Source organism: Halichoeres trimaculatus, unplaced genomic scaffold (genome assembly GCF_033239565.1).
Source record: "Halichoeres trimaculatus isolate MK-OKI-2021-1 unplaced genomic scaffold, fHalTri1.1 fHalTri1_scaffold_21, whole genome shotgun sequence".
Lineage (NCBI taxonomy): Eukaryota > Metazoa > Chordata > Actinopteri > Labriformes > Labridae > Halichoeres > Halichoeres trimaculatus.
The window spans coordinates 2872541-2891851 of NW_027437199.1; the positions used below are offsets into that span (position 1 = coordinate 2872541).

Consider the following 19311-nt stretch of genomic DNA (forward strand, 5'->3'; position numbering starts at 1 on the left):
ATTTCCAACATTTAGGGTGAATAAAAACAGAGACTGAGAGTTTGTGTATTTAAACCAGTTTTAATCAAACGAGCACACTGAGAAGAAACAGAAGCAGGTGAAGCCGATCTCTCCAGTGGTACATTTATTAGGGATTATACAGAGAGGAGGAAGGGGGAGGGGCTTGATATGAAGTCGCCTTTTCTCAATAACCATCAACACGGGCGACAGCTGGGCCGATAACGTCAAACTGAAACCACCGCTACAGTTAGGAGGATCGAAACGAGCACGGAGACAGAGCGAGGAAATGGTCAAACACGTCTGGTCATAGATACGTCAGATGGCTCAGAAAAGAAAACTGGGAAGTAAACGAGCAGACAGGCGGCTGTAGTTTGTTATAGATACACGATTATTATCCTGTTTTCATGGACGGTCTATAAATGCTTTCACTTTTTTTTTTATTTATTATTGAAAAGTCTCCAAAAGAGAAAGATCCATCCACGATGATTTGTCATATCAAAAATATATCAATGGGTCTATGGCTACACAAAGAGAGAAAACACACATACAATATTCAAATATGTACAGGTTTGTATGTGAGAGAAATTAGCAAATTCTTTATATACACAACACTTTTTGTCCAACCACGAGCACAGTGTGACGGCCGCCGCCGCAGCAGGCCGCGCAGTCCGAATGAGAATATACAGTCCAGATAGTGTGTGTGTTTGTGTGTGTGTATGTGTGTGTGTTTAGGGTCCTTCTGAAGGTGTGCTCATGCAACGAAGAGGTGCTGTAACAAAAAGTCTTAGCGTCCATGTCGGGGCGAGCTGGAGACACAAGGAGGCGCTGGAGACGCTCCTGAGGAGGAGAGAAGACAGGAAACAAAGATGGCGTCAGAAACAAAACCTCTGAGATATTAATTCAACTCAAGCCTTAAAAACAGAAGCAGAGTCAGGTTTTTACTGAATTTCAAGTCCTATGAATTACCGTAAAACTTCTAATATAACACTGCAAAAACATGAAATCTTATCAAGTGTTTTTCTCTTATTAGACTTGATATAGGGTGCCGCCCTGTTGCTGCAGCTCTCTCTTCTTTGTTCGTTTCTTGTTTTTTTTTTTAATCTCTTTTTCGTCATCTTAGCATTTGTATGGCTCATTTGTTGGTCATGGACTCCAAACTTTTTGTGGCTTCAGTGATGTTTTGACTATTTTTGCTCCTGTGTTTGTCTGGAGATCCTACATGTAACCATGGCTGCATTGTTTACATGTGAAATCAACTGTTAGCAGCCTGTAGCATGTCAACGCTAACTGGTGCTAGGCCGGATGTTTCCCCACAAGCTGAGGAGAACAAGGTGCTGGTTCACAGGTGTGAGCTAAGAAGTGACGACATGGACCTGTCCTTCCATCCATCGTTATTGGGAACGTAAGATCTATCTCCAATAAGATGGACGAGCTAGCCATGCTAACCCAGCAACATACACTTTCTTACTTTGGTTTTCTTGATTGCTGCTGTGACTCCTCCTGAATTTCCCCTCAGGGTTTAATAAAGTATTTTCTTTTCTATTCTATTCAATTATATTCTAAATGAGATTCTATATCAAAAACCAGAAAAATGTCTTGTTTAAAGTTATTTAAAGACAAAATTGAAAAAGGAAAATTTGCTCAAAACTAAAATAATGTCTTAACAGAAGAAACTTTACTCTTGTTACATTGGTGGATTCAGACCTCATTTTTATCTTTAAATAACTTGAAATAAGACATTTTTCTGGACTGGTCAGGTGAATGTGGCTCATATTCAGTCTAAAAAAGACATTTTCTACTGAAAATAAGAGAAAAACACTTGATAAGATTAAAGTTTTTTTTACAGTGTAGCATTACAGATTAAAGCTTTATTCTTCTGTCTGTTACACACTGAAAAAAACGGAAACCTTATCAAGTGTTTTTATCTCATTTTAAGTAAAAATTGTCCAATTACAATTGATATGAGCCACATTCAATTTATCGGTCCAGAAAAAATGTCTTATTTCAAGTTATTTAAAGACAAAAATTTACTTGAAACTAGAATAATGTTTGAACAAAAGATACTTTTCTCTTGTTTCATCAGCAGATTTTTGTTACTTGTTACTTGTTACAGAAATTCTTGAAACAAAACATTTTTCTGGACTGGTCAGGTGAATGTGGCTCATATTGAGAATTAAAAGATATTTTCTACTAAAAACTAGACAAAAACACCTGATACAATTTATGTTCTTTTGCAGTGTAATTTATGCAAAGTTATGAATATGATATATTTGCAGGAAAAGTCTTAAAATAGAAAAATGAAAACATTTTTCTTTAAGAAAACTTAAGGATTAATAGAAACTGGAGAAAAAAACCCTTAAAATGAAATGTGACAAAATTGTGCAAATACACTGCAAAAACTGAAATCTCAACAAGTGTTTTTGCTTTATTTTCAGTTAAATTGTCTTATTATACTTTATATGAGCCAAATTCACCTATTAAGTCCAGAAAAACTTCTTCTTTTAAATTGTTTAGAGACAAAAATGAGGTCTGAATTATTTGTTACAAGTCAAAAAAAATCTGCCAATGGAAGAAGAAAAAATTGCTCAAAAATTTGCTTAAAACTAGAAAAATGTCTTGATAGAAGGAAACTTTAAATAACTTGAAATGAGACATTTTTCTGGACTGCTCAGGTGAATGTGGCTCATATTTAATCTAAAAAAACATTTTCTACTGAAAATTAGACAAAAACACTTGATAAGATTTCATTTTTTTCCTGTGGAGTCACTCTCGTTTATACATTACAGTCTGTTTTTCCTTAAATTTCACAGCATGCAGGATTCAATCACCTCTAGTCTTGCATTAAAAACTCTCTTCAATCAAATCTTAACTCACGGGATGAGTTTACGCACATTTTTTCTTAACTTTTCTTAACTGAATAAGGAAGAAAATGATTAAAAAGTGGAGCTGTCGGCTTGTTTTGCATATTTTTCGAGCACCGTTTTTTAAAAAGTAGCTCCTCTTTCATCATTTAGTGGATGCATTTGTGAGTTTTAATAGTTTTAACTCTGTAACATCTCCGTCCTCTTACAGGCTGAGCTCACACCTGTTCACCTGTCCAGATCTATCTTTATTTTTTTATTAAAATGTTTAAAGTTCAAACTCCGGCTGACCTCTTTAGTGGCTGCTCTGTCTCAGGACTTTGGAGCCTTTCCCGTTCCCAGAATCCTCGCTGTGCCGTTTGCCGCTGGTCTGAGTGCTGCCGTGGTGCTCGGGTCCTAAAAATAGAGAAGAAAACAGCGCGATTACTGCGGCATTCTGGGAAAATTACTCTTTAATGATAATGGGTCGGACTGAATGTTTCGTCTCAGCAGCTTTTACGCCACAGTAAGATTTATTTTTACCTTTCTTCAGAGCCGGACCAGGAACCTGCTGAGAGCTCTGAGGATAACACATCACGCCGGCACTGGTGCCTGAAAAACCAGAGGTCGGGACAGATTCAGGGGTTAGTGACGAGCGTGAAACTGGAGCACGGACCAGACGAGTGGAGCTGGACCCACTTTGCTGGTGAGCTGCCAGGCCGGTCTGAGGGTCGCTCTGCAGGTACATCATGACCCCGCTCTGCCACTCCTCCTCCGCCTGGACCGGCAGCTCGTAGCCTGGAGGAGAGAGGGACAAAGATCAGGACTTCATCGTTTCAGAGGATCCAGTCTGACGCAGGTTTTAAAGTTTCGTACCGGAGGACGCTGGAGTTTCGAGCGTGGAGCTCGCAGAGTATCCGACGACCTCGGAGGACGTCTCAGTGTTTCCGTTTGGGTTGGACGGGACTGTGGCAAGAAGGCCTGACGACAGAGGAGACACAGCAGAAACTTTATGAAGAGCACAGTTACTGAAACACAGTCTCCTGTTTTGGTTTTAAGCTCCAACAAAAAGTTTGAAGTAAGAGTTTTAAGAGGATCTTACCGAGGCCTCTGTAACAGGAGAGCTGCTGGTAGATCTGCTTCATCCTCTCGATGTTGAGGCGGCTGGCCTCGGCGTGGTGCACCATGGGCTTCGGGTAATGCACCCCGATGATGCACTTCGCTGCTTTCTGCACGCTCTCCGGGGCGTTCCAGGGGTCGTAAATGTACTTGGCGGGAAACCCTCGAAGGATGGGCAGGTAGCGCCTGAGCGGAGAGACACGGAGGTTTAAAGAGCGTGACGAGAGTTTACTCATAAAAAACACAGGTGATGAAAACCGACCTGATGTAGTCTCCGTTGGGGTCCGTGCGTCGTCCGAAGCCCACGGGGCAGTAGCAGTGGAAGAACTGCTGGAAGAAGGAGCTGCAGGAGAGCCACATCCAGCTGCCGGCGTTCACGCTCCAGTCGGCGTCCAGGAGCAGCTCCTCGAACACCTGCAGACACGGTTCACGTCAGACATCAGATACAGACACAAACGTCACAGTTTCTACTTTCATTTCTCTCCTTAAAGAGACTTATTGGCGGTGAAGTGACGTCAAACTAATATCTGAAAAATCAGTAAAAAGAAAACGAAACTTAAGCTGATTCTAAAGTCGAGCGTGTCTCTACCTTCATGCCCTCCTCCCAGCTGATCCACAGGTCTCCTCTGGTCAGGAAACAGGCCACGGCGTGCCGCGCCAGGTGGTGGATCCACCCCTCCTGCCTCAGCTGCGTCATGATGGCGTCGATCCACGGGAAGCCGGTCCGCCCCTCCGCCCACTTGGCCAGTGCCTCGGCGTTGCGGTCCCAGGGGATCTGCACGCAGATGGGGTTGCTCTCCATCTTGTCGAAGCAGGGGTTGTTGGTGGCGGCCGTGTAGAAGAACTCGCGCCACAGGAGCTGGCCGTAGAGCGACAGAGGCGGGGAGCTGTTCTTCTTCACCTGAGGGCGAGGAAGAGGAGGAGACAGAGAAGGTTACTCATGAATCCAGGAGTTAGCATCATTGGAGCCTGAACAAACGGCTTCTGACCACTAGAGGGAGCCAGCGCTACATTCAGCTCTGAACACAGCTGGAGGAGCTCAGAGCTCTCTACAACAGACGCCATCATGACGACACGAGTGTTTGTTACTGTGAATCAGTCACATTAACTAAAGAAACTCTGATGATTATCAATCCTCAAACATTAAATCATTATCTGGACCGAGTTTTCTGGATCCTCTATGGTGACCCAGGTCTTAGCCTCAGTGGTCTGTGTGCTGGTCTTTGGTTTGGGAGGGTTTCTGCTTCACTGACACAAAGAAACATCAAACGACTCGTGTGTTTAAACCTTCTCTGCAGGATTTGTCCCCTAAAAACATCTCTCCTCTGAGTATCTGTCCTCTACCTGATGTTTTTATCCACTCACTGTTTCCTCATGGAGCTTTCATAGGAGTCATTTCGTATCAGCTCACAGGAGCAACAAAATCTACTTAATCTTTGAATTAAAGACTATAAAATGGATAAAATTCTAAATATAGAAAAAATCTGGTGCATAATTATATAAGAGGGAAGTTTTTTAATGAAATTGCACATGATGTCTTAGGTTTTTTATTTCTCATTAATTTCCCCCAGATTCCAAAATTGAAAGAAACTGCAAAAACTTCAAAATTTTCTAAAACTTAATGAATAAGCAAAAATTTTTGAATAAAATAAAAAAATCGCAAAATTTTTAAAATTTAAGCATTATGCAAAAAAAAAAAAAAATCTGAAACTCAAATAATTTGAAAAAAAAAGCCAAATATTCCTGAAATTTAAATTGTTTTAAAACTTTTGAATAAAAACAAATAAAGAAAAAAATGAAATTCATAAAAAAATGCAAAAAAAAACAACAAATTCTAAAATTGTAAGAATTTTAAATTAAAAAAAAAATGTCTAAAACTTAACAAATTTCCATGAAGTTTTTAATAAAAAAAGGGAAAAACTTTGAAATGTAAGAAATATGCAAAAAAAAATCTGAAACTCAAATAATTTGTAAAACTTGCCAAAAATTCCTGAAATTTGAATTGCTTTAAAATCATTGAATTAAAAAAAATGAAAATGAACTTCTTTATAAAAAAAAAATAAAAATTTCAGAAATTTTAATAATATGATTTTTTTTCAGATATTTCTTAAACTTAACAAATTTGCAAAGAATTGAATTTTAAATCACAAAAATTGTGAAATTTAAAAAGTACGCAAAAATTTTAAAAATGTGGAAAATTTCTGAAATTTTTATAATTCAAGTTAAATTTTGCACCAGTATAATTTAAAAAATACCTTAATTTGAGAACACTTTGCTTATGCCGCTCAACTTATCATTTTATTTTGTTTGCTTTTGTCTTGTGACATATCAAGCATGTATATCAAGCCGGTACATTGTCAGTTAAATGAATCCATCCACACAGAAATAAAATCTGTTTTTTCTTCCAGATTAGTCTTTTTGTAGATTCAGTTTTCTTGTCAGGCTTTAATGACAGATGTGATGAAGATTTAGTTTAAAAAAATGTTAACGCAGGATTTTATTTAGTGTCAGTGTCTTTAATGATCAACGCCCTCTGTTAGAAAAATAAAAACTATTTTTTTAAAGCTACTTTAAAGCTATTGAGTTACAAACTGTGTTTTTTGGTGCAAACCTTTGTCCCCTGGTGTACTCCTGCAGCCAGAGGACATTTCCTTCAGTGGGAGGAGAGAGGACGCACGTCTTCCTGGAAGCTTCAAGTGTTTTACTCACAGAACAAATACTGAGAAAAAGCTCAGAGCCTGATCTTTCCTATCAGATTACACGGTTCAGACCGACTTTAAGCTCCTCTGCATCGTGTCATGTGACTCCGCTCGCTGCTCGCTGCAGCCACAGTTAAATCATCCGGAGGAAATAAAGTGAGTTATTTCCTTCAAATTACGTTTCATGCTCTGTGAGGAAACAAGCCGGGGTCTGGTCCGAGGCGTTTGGGAGCTTACCTTCCGGTACAGGTCGGTGAGCTTGAAGTAGAAGAGGCGACAGGAGAGGCAGCCGAAGCGCAGGTACGGGCTGAGGCCTGTGGGGCTGGCCAGGAGAGAGTTGGCGTTCATTCTGGGGCGCTCGAAGTTGGCGACCCACGCCTGATGGTGACAAAATACCAGACATCAGGAGACTAAAAAAAACGGGACATGCTTTTTCTGATGAGCTCTTTGACCTCTTTACTAATTTCACCGACCTTCCTCTCCAGATGTCGCTCCAGTCGTGTGAGCGCTTCGGTCTCTCCTCCTGGCCACACCGCCGAGGACAAACCTTCGGTGTCGAAACCTGCAGGAGCGCGTTAAAAAGAGACGTTAAGATCCAGTCAGGATGAGATCAGGTTTGAGTACTTCGTCAGACCGTTTCCTCACCCAGCTCCTCCAGAGACGGGACCCCGAACTTGTCGTCGTGGTCTTCGGACAGCGGCGTCATGCACTTCCCCATGACCTCGCCCGTGATGGACTCTGCGGGGAGCTCCACCGGCTCCATGCGGCTGATCAGGGTCTGAAACCGCTTGTAGGTGAGAGGGGACTGACCCCCGTTCAACTCTATGATCCTGCAGGGTTTCAGAGACAGAGTCAAAGACCTGGTCCACAGAGGGAGGCTGTGTGTGTGTGTGTGTGTGTGTGTGTGTGTGTGTGTGTGTGTGTGTGTGTGTGTTTACTCACTTGTCCAGGTCATAGAGCGTGTGTGAGATGCGAACTGTCACCTCCACCCCGGCCTCGCAGGCCAGCTTCTTGATGGCGGCATCCCGCTCCTTCCCGAACGGCTCGGAGTCGTACTCGTAGGACAGACGGGAGATCTTCCACTCCTGCAGAGACAGAGTTTCCCTCACAGGTCAGAGACAGAGCGGACCAAACACGGGTCACCTAACATGTCAAACGCTCTCTGTGTCACCTTGAAAAGTCGGGGGAAAACATCAGTGGGTTGTCCTCTTATCACAAACAGTCGGGAGTTGAGCTTACGGAGACTGGAGTCCAAGTCCTCGAGACTCTGCAGAAGGAACCTGGAGGAGGAGACAGAGACGTTTGATAACATCAGCAGGGAAAACTGATTATTTCTGGATTTGTTGAGCTTCCTGCGACATGAATCATCAGTTTGATACGAAGCAAAGAAAAACAAAAGGTTTTCAGGAACAGAACGAGAAGCTGACAAACAGGAAACTGCTCAAAGTTTGAACGTGTTACAAAGGAAAAATTCAAATGTTTGTTCCTGTTAATGAACAAAATCAGACTCTGACCTACTTTAAAAAACATGATTTGATTTGATTCCTCATGTCTGATTCCTACGTTATGACCGACACTTCTGCAGCTCGAAGCAGAGTTTTCAGCTCTTTCAGGAGGATGACAAAAACAGGAACTACGTTCAGATTCAGACTCAAACTCAGAAGACTCAGTTAAGGCAAAAAAAGAAAAAGAAAAAGACTCAAAAAACTCAAAAGAAGAAAAAAGAGGAGAAGAAAAAGAGAAAGACTCGAAAGACTCAGACTCATAAGACTCAGAGTCATAAGAATCAAGACTCAGATTCAGAAGACTCAAGACTTGGACTCAGAAAAAGAAGAAGACTCCGAAGACTCAGACTTAGAAGACTCAAGACTCAGACCCAGCTGACTCAAGACTCAAATCCAGAAAAAGAAGACTCAAAACACCCAAGACTCAGACCCAAAAGAAAAAGACTCTGAAGACTCTGACTCAGAGGAAGACTCAAAAGACTCAGAAGAAGAGGACTTAGCACTTAGACCCAGAAAAAGAACCCTCAATGGACTCAGACTGAGAGACCTCAAGACTCAGACCCAGAAAAAGAAGATTCAAAAGACTCAGACTTAGAAAATAAGACTCAAAAGACTCAGACTCAGAGGACTCTAGACTCAAACCCAGAAAGAAGAACACTCAAAAGACCCAAGACTTAGACCCAAAAGAAGAAGACTCTGAAGACTCTGACTCAGAGGAAGACTCAAAAGACTCAGAAGAAAAAGGGGGAAGACTTAGAAGAAGAGGACTCAAGACTCAGAACAAGAAAAAGAACACTCAAAGGACTCAGACTTTGAAGACTCAAGACTCAGACCCAGAAGATTCAAGACTCAAACCCAGAAAAAAGAACACTCAAAAGACTCCGACTTTTCAGACTTAAGACTCAGACTCATAAGAACTAAGACTCAGACCCAGAAGACTCGAGACTCAAACCCAGAAAAAGAAGACTCAAGACTCAAACCCAGAAAAAGAAGACTCAAGACTCAGACCCAGAAAATAGGACTCAAAAGACTCAGACTCAGACCCAAAAGAAGAAGACTCAGAAGACTCCGACTCAGAGGAAGACTCAAAAGACTCAGAAGAAGAAGAAGCAGAAGAAGGAGAAAAAGACTTCAAAGACTCAGACCCAGAAAAAGAAGGCTGAGACCTAGAAAAAGAAGACTCAAAAGACTTGGACTCGGAAGACTCAAGACTTAAGACTCAGACCCAGAAGAAGAAAACTCAGAAGACTCAGATTCAGAAGACTCAAGACTCAGACTCAGAAAAAGAAGAAGACTCTGAAGACTCCCAGGCTCAGCAGCTGTCTGATAAAAGTAAATGACAACTTTAAAAAATAAATAACTCCATAAGTTTTACAGGAAGTCAAGTTTTCTAAAAACGGATGCCAATATGCTTCAAAATGCAAATTATCGGCCACTTTGGGAACAGCTGCTGGATCATGACTGGATTAATGGATCTCAGGAGTTATGATCCACTGAAAAACTGAAATCTGTTCATTAATACTTCAGATTTTTTAATTCTCTTTTAAGTTTTGATGATGAGTAAAAAAGGAAATGTCAAATCAGACGTGACCCAGAAAGACTGCGAGCTGTGTTCAGCTCTTTTCTTTTGGTCCTCGCAGCTCAAAACGTCCGTTACATAAAGTCTGAGTAAGACCTCCTGACCCGGGTCGTCTCAGCTGTTATGACATTTGTCCCTGAGACCAACAATACGACAGTGACACAACAACGCCACCACCCCGTGTCGTCCTGACGCTGTTATTCCACTTCAAATGGACAAATTTAACCCTGAATGAGACGCCACGTTTCTGAGCTCAGTGGAAGAGTACTCCGTCCACACACACACCACACACACTCCTCACACACACTCATCCTTGGCGTTGAATCACACAGACAGCAGATGAGTCAACCAACCCTGCATCCACATGAGTTTAATCATCTCTGAGTGTGACGTCAGCGAGCACGCCAAACACACTCGACCCTCGGCGGCGTTTCTCTTTCAGGACGACGTGCGTCTCATTGTTATTCAGCCGCCGTTTGTGTGTTTCCTCTATAAAAAGAAAAGCGTGTGTGAGAGGCCGAGCACACATCGCCGCTACAGGTCCACACACGCGTACGGGCGGAGCGGCAGTAATGTGGAGCTTCCCGCGCTGTTGCTATAGGTACTGAAGCTCGTAGGTGGACGCTTCCTGTGTCATGAGCAGAGACGCAGCGAGGGAAAACGTTTCTGAGATTGTCTCCTCAAAGAAAGTCCAAAACTGATTTTTTCTCAAATAAACAACGTCAAAAGTCACTCAACCTTCATTTTACAGGTTTATGGTCAAACTCATAAATATTCAGAGCGAGGTCACACCTCCACAGTTCAACTCATCACTGGCCTTCAATAATTTCAAAATAAAAGCATCGTTTTTTAGGAAAAAGTGGTGAAATCTGCCTACTTTATTTTCTCGTTTCCTTCAGATAACACAGATATCTGTAACATATGACCACGAAGCGGTTGAAAACAGGGCGAGGAGCAGATCTTTCCTCAGCACAATAAAACCACAGAGAACATTTTTAGTGGTGGTGAACTATTTCCTGCACCATGAAGAGTTTTTTAATACATGTTCCTGTCAGCTCTCCATGAACACAGTGTACAGAAACACAGTGTTCACTCACAGCTGGAAGTGATGAAATCGACAGGACAATCTCAGGGTCGCTCATCTGTTTATGTCTAAAAGGAGACTTCTGTCAGGACTAATCAGGTGAATCTGACATAGATCGAGTCAAATAAGAGATTTTTTTTACTAAAAATAAGAGAAAACACTCAGTAAGATTTCAGATTTGGCAAAGATTAGTTCAAACTCAGACCGTGACCCCAAAAGAAGCAGTTAGCTCTATCTTCACATGTGCTGAAGGATTAGACAAAACTGTTCAGAAACACTTGAAACACCAGCTGCTGAGACTCCATGTTTGATACACCGCGATAAAACAAAGCAGGAGGAGGGTTTTGTGTTTTAATTTCAGTAAAAAAATAAGTTTTGTCAGACTTGAAGTGAGCCATATGCACCTGACATGTCCAGAAAACAGTCTCATTTATCAGCAGACTTTCCTAAGACAGGCCCAGCCCTCTCTTCTCTTGAATTTAATTATTAATTTGTTAATTTATTTAGTTAAAAAAAGTTTTATTTTTATTTGATACTTAAAATATATATTTTAAAAATTAATTAATATTATTGTTTGATAGTTTAGTTACTTATTTGTTAAATTTTATTATTATTATTTTTATTATTACTCTGATTATTTTTAAACATTTTTTTACTATGATGGTTATTTTTTAAATTTCATCATTATAATTTAGTTGGTTATTTTAATTTATTATTTATTTTTTACTTATTCTATAACATTTTCATTAATTATAAGTTATTTTTGTGCATTTATCAAATTATTTGCATTGTTGATGGAACAATGTATTTGATTATTTTATAATGGGAATTTGATTTATTATGTTATATTTATATTTTTGTTGTCGAGTACAGAGACAGTGGTCATTATTTTGTTAAAGAAAATACAAAAATACTGGCATTCTATATATTGAATTTATTTGATAAAAATCCACTCTTCCCCCCCCCCCCAAAAAAAATAAAAATAATAATAATAATAATAATAATAATAATAAATAAATAATGATGAAAAAATTATAAAAATTTAAAATTTAAAATTAAACACCCCCCCTCCCGAAAAAAATATAAATAAATAAATAAATAAATAATAATAATAAATAAATAATTATGATGAAAAAATTATAAAAATTTAAAATTTAAAATTAAACACCCCCCCCTCCCGAAAAAAATAAAAATAAAATAAAAATAGAGCAACAAAAGTTACACCTGAATCATTAGTAAAAGGTAAAAAAAAAACAACAACATTATTTTGGTAAAAATAAATGTACTTTGTTTAGGTTTTTGTCATTTCAATCTTTAAATATCTTGGAATAAGACATTTTTTTGGACTTTTTTGGACTCAGGTGATTTTTAGCTCAAATTAAGTCTAATGAGGCAATTTTGACTAATAATAGGACATAAACACATGCGTAGGTTTCAGTTTTTGCAGTGGGTTGACCCTGAAGTGGCAGCAGCTGGATTTATGAGCATCACAGAACAGTTTTTGTTTGTACAATCCTTGGTTGCACATGAAAACGACAGTTAGTGCTTTAATTTTCACCTCATAAGGTCTGAGTCTGTGGTAATGTCAAACCTGAAGGTGATCAGAGGAGCTGGGACGTTCAAAGACTTCTTTAAAGCAATCCAGGCCTCACTTTTTGTCTTTGGATTTCTTGAATGTAAAGTATAAAATTTTCTTCCTTTGAGTTCAGTTTTAGGAGCAGACGGTGATAAACTCAGACCATGTGAAAAGAAAAGCTTTGCCTTTGTCAGGGGATCTGACATAATAAAACTGCTCTGCGACGCTGAAAACATCCACACCAGTCTGTTTTTCTTCCTCTAGTTTTCCAAATCTGGTCATAGAGAGATAATAATAACTTCCTGCGCTGACAGGTCGCCCTGTAACCGTCCGGCCTGCAGACAGATATCAGATGGAAGCAGCTTTGCTGGGATTAAGCAGACGTTTCGCTGCTGGCCACAGATAGTGGTCTCCTCCAGAGGAGTCGAAGTGGGTCAAACAGACCAACGGCTGAAACCTGTTACTAACACACTGACCTACTTGTGCCGGGCGAGGAAACCGGGGTTTGAGAAAAAGTTATTGTGATTATGTCATTTGGCATTGATCCAGCTCTGAGGATTTACTCCCCTGGATGGAGGACGCAGCCGCTCGCCGCCGTCCCTGAACCAGCTGATAAAACCAGGACCTGAGCAGGTTTCAGAAACTGTCAACTTCTGCAAACGTTTCACTTCCTGCAGGCTGCACGGTCCCTCTGAGAGCGTAACGCAGACCGCCATGGATTAAATGTTCAGAGCTAATATTAGCGCTCATCATTTCAGGGAGTTAAGGACTGGCAGTTCTCCTGACGCAGCAGAGTCCAGGTTTTCATTTACAGAGACGGCTTAGAGTCCGGAGAATGTTCCAGAAATCATCCAGAAAACACTTTTATAACTTTGTCTGTTCATAATTTAGGCGTACTGACGCATCAGCGTTTATTGGCAGTTAGCGCTCAATAACAGCTAGCATGAGTGAGAAGATGCTAACCACCAATCCCTGAAGACCTAAACCAGGGATGGGTACCTTTCACATTTGAACGGTACGGTACCAATATCGTACCGTACTTAATGGTACCAATTTTTGGTACTTTTTTTGTGTTTATGTGGTGAAAAATATCATTTTTTTAGATAATAAAATGTAGTTTTTTTTTCAATTTAACATATTTATTCTTCAATATATGACCTTATAATGCTGTGTTCATGTAGAGTATGGAAAAATCACCTACTCTTCCACTCCAAGGATGCGTTTAGGTACCAAAACATGGTACCTTTAGATTTTAAATGAATTGGTACCCGGTACTTTTGACAGACTTTGGTTGGTACCTATATAAAAAAAACCTAACTCGGTACCTATCTCTACTTTAAACATAAAAACTCATATGTGCATCAATGAAGAATGAATGTGCAATGAATGCTAAGTTTATGCTTTATCTACATTAACACCAAATATTTAACGACAACAAAAAAAGAAATCAACAGAACAGCTTATTTCAGTCATCTTTTCAGATGTGGATCAAGCTCAGATCCACAAATAACCAAAACGAGCCGTCCCACTTTTTGGGATCCTTCTGTTGGCGTGCCAAACTAAACTGATCCGAACCCAGAAGGTGGCGCTGGTTTTGGTTTCTGTGTCTCATTTTTCTTCTTTGTTGGATTTATTAGCGGGGGACACTGTGTCTTGCTGTTATTTAACTGATGCAGCTATCGGCATCCAGCTTACATGCCACCTACCACCAGGGGGCACAGTTGGCTGTGGAAATGCAAACAGGATCAGGCTTAACCGAGCCAAACTGTACTGATACAAACCGGACTGCTTGGCGGAAACAGGGCTTTAGAAAATACTATGGCTGAACATTTTTTGGAAAATAATCTAATTGCGATTTTTTTGGACCAAATTGCGATTTAGCATGCAATTTTTTTTGGGGGGTGTTTATCTTCTGCATTGTTCACTAAACACAAGCTTTAAGTCATTCCATGGTATGACTAACACAACAAAGGATACTTTTAACATTTAAACAAGTCTTTTTTGCATTTTTTAATTGAAAAATAAAAAGGAACATTGCAGAAAGAGTAACAAACCATACGGGATAAAGCTAACAGGTGGTATAGCTCTGCTAGACGTAATCGTTCCACTGGATGGAGCTCTGTAGCTCACAGGGCTTTTTTTGCCAGAAAAAACTTTTGACTTTTGCTGGTTTTAAGGAAGAACAAGTACAAGTTACTATATTCCCTCCAGGTCTGTGAAAATGAAACTTTTTTTTTAATTGCAGCCTTTGCTATCGCTAAATTGCGATATCAGTTTTAAATCGATTAATTGTTCAGCTCTAGAAAATACCAAAAGAAGTTTTGTTTTGATTAGCAATGCACCAATATAAACATTTTGGTGGATACCAATATTTACTGATAGCAATATTATAAAAAAAAACAAAAAAATTATGAGATGATGTGTAGGGGTAGTTCAGAGAGAAAAAGTGACCCAATCGTGAAAAAGGCGACTATGGAGAGGGTCTGAGATGAACGCGACCAAAAAGTAGGTTTTGTCTGTTTTTTGGATCAAAAACAGGAAGAGAGACATAAAATAAAAGAGTCCACTCTTCTTAGGTAGTGTTAGTGTTTGCATAGTCAGAGAAAACAAGATTATTTGGGTCTTGAAAGATCGTTCAAGATGCTCTGAAAATGGCCAGGAGCTAATGAGTAGATATCGTCCGATACCGATATATCGGCGTCAGGACATCTCTGCTATTCTTTATGGTTAAAATGAAACAAAAACTGCACATTTTAACTTTCTTATCTGTTAGCAAAGTTTATTTCTGCTAACCTGATTATCGGGACTTAGTATCGGCAGAAATTCAACACTAAAAAATCAGATCTGTAATCGACATCTCAGATAATTTTCATTCAGAAACGCATCAAAATTTTATTAATACCAAATATTAAACTCATCATTTTGTCTCCATAGAGGTGGGGGATCATCATAACGCAGCAGTGACTTCATGTTTCGTAACTTTTACTGTCAGGTGTTTTTATCTTTCCTCCATCAGGGGCTGAGGGCTTCATACCACAAACACCTCTCTGTATTTTCAGGCGCTGTTATGCAAGCATGTCAAAAAAAAATGTAGGAACTTCCTCCCTGAACCTGATCAGCTGCTGCTTTGCTGACTGCGCAGAAATGAAACCTGCTGCTTGAAACACGGGGGGATCAGAGGGAAACGTGCGTTGAACGGCTGCTTGAAGAGTTTTTTTTCCTCTGCAGCGAAGAGATGAAGCGTCTGATCCGTGCTCCCAAAACCAAACGAATCACGGAGAGTTGAATGTGTGTGTGAGCGCTACGTCACTCCAGACGGCTGTTACATAACAGCGGAGGCACAACATGGATGCTCCATAAACAGGCTGCGCGCCTGCTGCTGCTGCTGCTGCTGCCCTACTCTCCCAGTGACGGCATGGCACCGACGCTGGGCGCGCAGCAGGAGAGGAAATAAAAACATGAAGGAGACTCCTCAGGAAGAGCTGCATGTGTGTGACTGTTCAATCTGCCAGGCGGGGCACGGTAGTTTCCAGAAGCCACGAGCTGAGACCAATAAATAAAAGTCTGGGTCACAGAGAAAAAGAAAGTGGGGAAGACTCGAACATGGGACAGAAACATCCCCACACGCCGCAGCTCTCCGTCTTATCTCGGTCACATGAGCAGGAAACTTTGAACGCTTTAACCGTGTCACCGCGCTCAGACCATGACCCCGGCACATGCACGCTGCACGACTGTCTGGACTCCAGAGAATGTCAGTTATGTAAAATCTTGAATATTAAATAATGCATCGCTCGGTGTCCGCCAATGAATGTGAGGATGTGTTTTGGATGTTAGGAAAAGCTGCTCTGTGTGTTTGAAATGTAATTTTTCATTTTTAACCAAACAATCAGCCAATGTGGGAGACTAATTAAGCCGGGGATATGGAAATTTACCATTTCCATCGCAGGACGCCCAAATATGGGTCGGGAAATCTCTTCCACAGAGTCAGTGATCCCGATGGAAGGACTAATTATTCATCTGAGCGCTGCCATAATAAAGAAAACCAGAGCACAATGTGGTCTGAGGGGAGATCCTGGACTCTGGGAACATGTGCTGTGATATAACCTGGTTCAGAAAAAACTCCCGTGCAGACTGAAACACTTTTTTTAACAATGATTACAGTCTAGGAAAGAGCCGGGGACGTCACGCCAAAGTACTGTTTACTGATTTAACATCTGACACTAGGAGGACGAGACGTTCTGTCATAAATTATGTGTTTTATATGTGCAATTACGCATCTGGGGTTTGATTTAATGATGATTACGAGGGTGAAAACTGAACCGTTTATACAACGATACGCTGTGATGTAATGTTGGATCCACTTTGATTACAAATTATATAAGTTTCAGTCATTTTTCTGACGTAAATATCGAATTTTATAGTAATTAGAGCTGAAACGATTCCTCGAATGATTCGAGGTACTCGATTACAAAAAATACTCGAGTAATTTTCTCCGCCTCGAGGAATCGTTTAATTTAAAAAAATAGAGCTGAGGACATATTAAGAGACTTTCAAACCCCTCAAGCTACCTCTTAGACAAAATAGCAACTAGCAACAAATCTAGCTTCTTTTCTGGAGTTTGAGACAAATGGGTCATTCTACGAAATGGGTCCGCAACATTTGATGAGGTGTACAAGGCACAAAAAATGTGTCAAAGTGTGTTTACAGATCCTGGAGCTACCAAAGCAAGTGCTCTTATTGACATGCTGTATCAGAAAATTATATTTCTTAAAGAGAAAAATTTTCATTTGAAAAATAAATGCTCTTAATCTAAAAAAAAAATGTATTTCATCCGATTAATCGATTAATCGATGGGATTTTCAGTAGAATACTCGAATACTAAAATATTCGATAGCTGCAGCCCTAATAGTAATTAAATCAAAATTAGTTCAAATTAAGCCAAAATATTGGGGTAAAACTTCAGATTAAGACCAAACAAGACAATTTCTTTCCTCCAAGCTGGTGGTAGCATAAAATATGCTAACAATCTGCATCAATGTCTGAGTAACAAGGAATCTGCACCCAAAAATGTCAACATCACCTCATAATACAGCATGAAACAATGAACAATGTCAAGTTTTGGATAAAATAATGGATCAGAAATCATCTTATGGTAACTTATCTGAATTTCTTTCCAAAAAATTAGCCATAATTTGCACTAATATTGATTGAATGACTGTAAAATGTGGTATCAATGTCAGTAAATGACTGAAAACTCAACACTTTGAGTTATTGCAGCATTAAGTTTGAGTTAAAACAAGTTGTTTGTTTCTTTCTGAAAGTACCAAATCTGGATTTTATACCTAAACCCAAATAAAAATATTTTTGGCATATTTAAAGGTAAAGAACTTCAGGAGACATAACAATAATAAATAAATAAATAACTGTATAATTATTATTATTATATCAAATATAACATTAATATTATAATATTATTATTATTAATAATATTAATAAATATAAAAATAAATATAACAAATATAAATAAACAAATAAAAAAAACAATAATTATAAAAATAAATAATATTATATTATCATTTATAACATTATATATGTTATATATTATCATTTTTATTATTGTTATTACTACTACAATCCTGAATTTCCCTTTGGGGTAAATAAAGTATTTTTCATTTTATTTCGATAATAGGCCTCATAATTAAGCATCATTTAATTACCTCCACACACGTCACCTGCTCATCAAAACAAGCCAGAAAACTCAGGATTTAAAGGTGACATAATGAACCATTTCATGCAGGGAGCACCTGGACACTCACCTCCACCTGTTGATCCCAACGTTGGAAGATCCCGCGAACCAGGGGTCGAGGATGTAGACGCAGCGGACTGTATCCGCTCCCAGCAGAGATTCCTTGAGCGACGGGTTGTCGTGGAGCCGCAAGCCCTTCCTGAACCAGTGGACCGTATTTATGACCATTACTCAACTGGACGAGTCCTTTTACTTGTTTTTAAATGAGGAAAAAAGTCTTTGTGCGTTCACTCCGCTTTAAATCCGATTCTGTGTCTGTGTTCAAAAAAGTAGGTCCAAGTAAAAAAAGGAGAAATGAGTCCAAGAGGAATCCAAGTGTGGAGAAAAAGAGCTCGTATCGGTTTCTCTCGCTATAATTAGCCTTGCTCTAACAGAACCTTTTCCATTATGTCGAAGTATTTAGAAACCGTGTGCTGCTGAACCATTTGGGCCGCACACAGAGCGCGCTCTCCGGCAATGTGACAGCAGCTAACGCGGCGGGCTTTAGGACCCGGGTCGCTCTGGGCACGGGTGCTGCTTGTTGTATAACTTGTTTTTCTGAATCCTGATAAATGCATATATAAATGTACAAATACTAGAAAGATATGGTGGGCCCGCACTTCTGAGACATGATTCAAGTCTGATTTAATCACAGTGTAATTAACTCGCCTGTAATTTGAGCCGGCTGGCGATGCAAGTGGCCACAAGACACGGTGGCAACACGACTGATGTGACCACCGAGAAAGCTGGTTATGTAAATACAAATTCAGACTTCAATATCATCAAATTAATCGACTAAACGTAGCCTAAATAATCACTTAGCTCGAATAAATCCGTTTTCGTTCCGTGTGTAGCGACTCATCCAAGTCCAAGCACTTGTTCAGGGCGGATATATCACAGAATTTTCCCTCAGCGTCTACGATTAGCAGCTCAACCTCTTCGCCGCACCTACATCCGTGGCTCCGCCCACAGCAGACGCACGAAGCTCTGAGCGTTCTGATTGGTGGAGAAGGCTGAGAGCGTTTCCCAGCGTGGTCACGTTTCTGCAGCGTGCTAGCCCTGACCTAAAAGCGGCTTGGTGATGGGGATTCCGGCTCTTTATAGAGAGCTGGTTCTTACGGCTC

At 39.9% G+C, this 19311-nt stretch overlaps 1 protein-coding gene across 1 annotated transcript; it reads right to left on the reverse strand.

Moving 5' to 3' along the window:
* Positions 1-73: 73 nt before the first annotated feature.
* Positions 74-18391, reverse strand: LOC141810473 (cryptochrome-1-like). Its single transcript, XM_074698068.1, has 14 exons — positions 18219-18391; positions 7830-7938; positions 7601-7743; positions 7304-7488; positions 7132-7220; positions 6896-7036; positions 4549-4860; positions 4222-4373; positions 3943-4145; positions 3717-3821; positions 3540-3638; positions 3384-3452; positions 3153-3257; positions 74-837 (listed from the first exon to the last, which is right to left on the reverse strand). Exons 1-13 carry the CDS (start codon positions 18374-18376, stop codon positions 3157-3159), a joined length of 1866 nt encoding a protein of 621 aa, XP_074554169.1. The 5' UTR covers positions 18377-18391; the 3' UTR covers positions 74-837; positions 3153-3156.
* Between the last annotated feature and the right edge of the window lie 920 nt (positions 18392-19311).

Excerpts from the sequence above, each read along its gene's own strand:
- LOC141810473 (XM_074698068.1), bottom strand. The coding sequence starts at position 18,376 with ATGGTCATAAATACGGTCCACTGGTTCAGGAAGGGCTTGCGGCTCCAC. Across the intron at positions 7,221-7,303 it reads CCCGTCTCTGGAGGAGCTGG|GTTTCGACACCGAAGGTTTG; the intron begins GTGAGGAAACGG and ends GCGCTCCTGCAG. Across the intron at positions 7,037-7,131 it reads AGCGACATCTGGAGAGGAAG|GCGTGGGTCGCCAACTTCGA; the intron begins GTCGGTGAAATT and ends TGTCACCATCAG.